Genomic DNA, 3,002 nt, shown 5'->3' with positions numbered 1-3,002 from the left:
TCAAGAGCTTAAGGCAAGGTTGACTTCGGCTTCTGTTTTGACTCTACCTTCAGGGTCTGGTGGCTATGTAGTCTATTGTGATGCTTCCAGAATTGGGTTGGATTGTGTGTTGATGCAAAATGGAAAGGTGATTGCCTACACTTCGTGACAATTGAAGAAACATGAGAAGAATTATCCGACCTATGATTTGGAATTGGCTGCTGTGGTTTTTGCTTTAAAGATTTGGAGTCATCACTTATACGGGGAGCACTGTGATGTCTTCAGTGATCACAAGAGCTTGCAATATATCTTTAAGAGCGAGAGTTGAATCTCAGACAGAGGAGATGGTTAGCGTTGTTGAAAGATTACTACTTGAACATCTTGTATCATCCTGGTAAAGCGAATGTGGTTGCTGATGCTTTGAGCAGAAAGTCTATGGGTAGGCTAGCATATTTGCATGCCCAGCTTATGCCGATAGGTAGGGAAATTTGAAGACTTGCTAGTCTTGGAGTCTGACTCGATGAAACTGAGGATCGGGAGTTAGTTCACGCAAGCGCGGTATGATATTCTGGAGAGAATTAACTCTAAGCAATATGAAGATGGACTTCTGGTGATACTGCGAGATGGAGTGGAAAGAGGTGAGTACTTTTCATTCACCGTTGGAGCGGATGACGATGTTCTACGATTGAAAGGGCATTTATGTGTCCCTAATGTTGATGGCCTCCGACAAGAGTTGATGGTGGAAGTGCATAGCTCTAAATACTCTGTGCATCCGTGATCCACCAAGATGTATAAATATTTAAAGAAACCCTATTGGTGGAAGATCATGAAGGTAAATATCTCTAACTTTGTAGCTAAGTGTTTGAATTGTCAGCAGGTGAAGGCTGAACATTAAAGGCCTGGTGGTTTGGCTCAAAATATCTAGATTCCCCAATGGAAGTGGGAGATGGTTAATATTTACTTTGTCGTGGGTTTACCCCGCACAAGGACCAAGTTCGATTCTATTTGGGTTATCATGGATAGACTCATCGAGTTAGCTCATTTCTTCAGGTGAAAACAACGGATACCGTGGCGCATTATGACAACTTATATTTGAAGGAAATCTTTAGATTGCATAGGGCATATCTGACAGAGGTATGGAATTCAATGCTCATTTCTGGAAATCGTTCCAAGAAGGTTTGTGAACTTGAGCACTACCTTTCAACCTCAGATGGATGGGCAGTCAGAGAGAACTATACAAACTCTGGAAGACATGTTACGAGCATGTGCAATTGATTTTGGAGGCAATTGGGATGAACATCTGCCTCTTGTAGAGTTTGCGTACAACAATAGTTATCAATCGAGTATTCAGATGGCTCCGTATGAAGCACTTTATGGGAGGAGTTGTAGATCTTCAATTGGGTGGTTTGAACCCGCGTAATAGAGTTTTCGGGTCTCTCGACCTCGCGTGTACGAAGAATTGTGGTGTGAACTTCATCGTGCAATGACTTAAAATGTACTCGTAGTCCACATAAGTCTTATACAGATATGAGACGTCTCAAGCTAGAGTTTGCTGTTGGTGAAAAGGTCTTCTTAAAAGTGTTGCCAATGAAGGGAGTGATGCGGTTTGGTAGAAAGGGTAAGATTAGGCTTTGTTTTATTGACCCTTACGAAATTGTTAGGAGAATTCGGAAGGTGGCTTATGAGTTGAAGTTGCCGCCTAAGATGGCAATGGTGCATCATATGTTTCACATTTCAATGTTGAGGTTGTATAAACCTGTTCCTTCTCATGTCTTGACTCATAAAGAGATCAAAATCAACAAAGGGTTGTCTTATGAAGAGAAACCAGTTCGGATCTTAGATCGACAAGTTAGAAGGTTGAGAATGAAAGCTATGGCTTCAGTGAAAGTTTTGTGGCGAAATAATAATACTGAAGAAGCAACTTGGGAGGTAGAGGAGGACATGGAGAAGAGATACCTCACCTATTATCTATTACACGTATGTGTTAAACCTTTCGGTTATTGGGTCCTCATAACGTGTTGGTTAGAAGTGTGAATTCCTTCTTTTGTGTTCTGGTTTAGATGATATGATTGTAGGGAATCCTTGTGAGGATCACATATTTTCTTTGGGAAGTTAGTAGTTATGTGGTCTTTAAGGGAAAGTTTGTCTTGCAAACTCTAGACTTTCATTCGGGGACGAATAATCCTAAGGGGGTGGGTGATAATGTAACACTCTGTGAATCCTGGTAAGGTGTGAATATATTAAATGAGAATTAATGTGACATTTTAGGCATATGAAGTCCTATCAAGATGATTTTGGATGGAAATAGTTGATTTAAGATCAAGACCAAGTAGTGAAGTTTCGTAAGAGTTCTTAAACTCGTCTAAGTTTCGGTAGGTCTGTATTCTAGGCCATTTTCGTGGAAATCCGCTGAGAATTAGAGAAACCTTCTTGATTAAAGTTGTACATCTTTTAAATATCTTTCCAACGATATAAGGTGGAGATCAAACGGAGCTGTAAGTAAGGAGTTATGACCGTTTTACGTAAAGGTCGCAGAGCAGTCCGCTGGACCGATATGCGTTGGGGATCCCATTATGTGGTCGCATTTCCCCTTATACGACGCATTTCCTGGTCGCATATCTATCCAATTTTTTTTCAGGTTTATGTCTTGAAGGTGTATTTGGAAGTGCGTCCCCACTTAGCCATCTGCGACGCATAACTAACCGCAGATCGGCCCCGCGTGTATAAAAACCCCAGGGCGTGATTTTTATATTTACTCTGTCATCGAACTCCCTTTTTGGACAACTTTTTGAGAGGAATAACCCTAAATCCTCCCAAAAACATCTAAGGTAAGTTCTTGATAAATTCCCATTATTGCTGCATCAATCTAACATCAAAATCACTACTCTTTAACACTAGTTCATCTTCCCAAACCCTAGATTCTTGAAAACTAAAGGAAAGAAGAAGTGAGGGGCTTGTGGGATTTTATCAAAATGTATGACTTCTGACTTTTATGAGATTATTATTGAAGTTTGAACTAGTAT

General features: G+C 40.5%; 1 protein-coding gene across 1 annotated transcript; it reads left to right on the top strand.

The window, feature by feature from the left end:
* The first annotated feature begins 1,506 nt into the window (after positions 1-1,506).
* On the top strand, positions 1,507-2,013 carry LOC132045893 (uncharacterized). The gene has a single exon (XM_059436464.1). The coding sequence runs from the start codon at positions 1,507-1,509 to the stop codon at positions 2,011-2,013; it is 507 nt and encodes a 168-aa protein (XP_059292447.1).
* The last annotated feature ends 989 nt before the right edge of the window (positions 2,014-3,002 follow it).

This window comes from Lycium ferocissimum, unplaced genomic scaffold (genome assembly GCF_029784015.1).
Source record: "Lycium ferocissimum isolate CSIRO_LF1 unplaced genomic scaffold, AGI_CSIRO_Lferr_CH_V1 ctg8491, whole genome shotgun sequence".
In the NCBI taxonomy this organism is placed as follows: domain Eukaryota; kingdom Viridiplantae; phylum Streptophyta; class Magnoliopsida; order Solanales; family Solanaceae; genus Lycium; species Lycium ferocissimum.
The sequence above is the reverse complement of the archived record's forward strand: the minus strand, read 5'-3'. Positions and strand labels throughout refer to the sequence as shown.

Coding starts and splice junctions, on each gene's coding strand:
- LOC132045893 (XM_059436464.1), top strand. CDS start 1,507: ATGAGACGTCTCAAGCTAGAGTTTGCTGTTGGTGAAAAGGTCTTCTTA.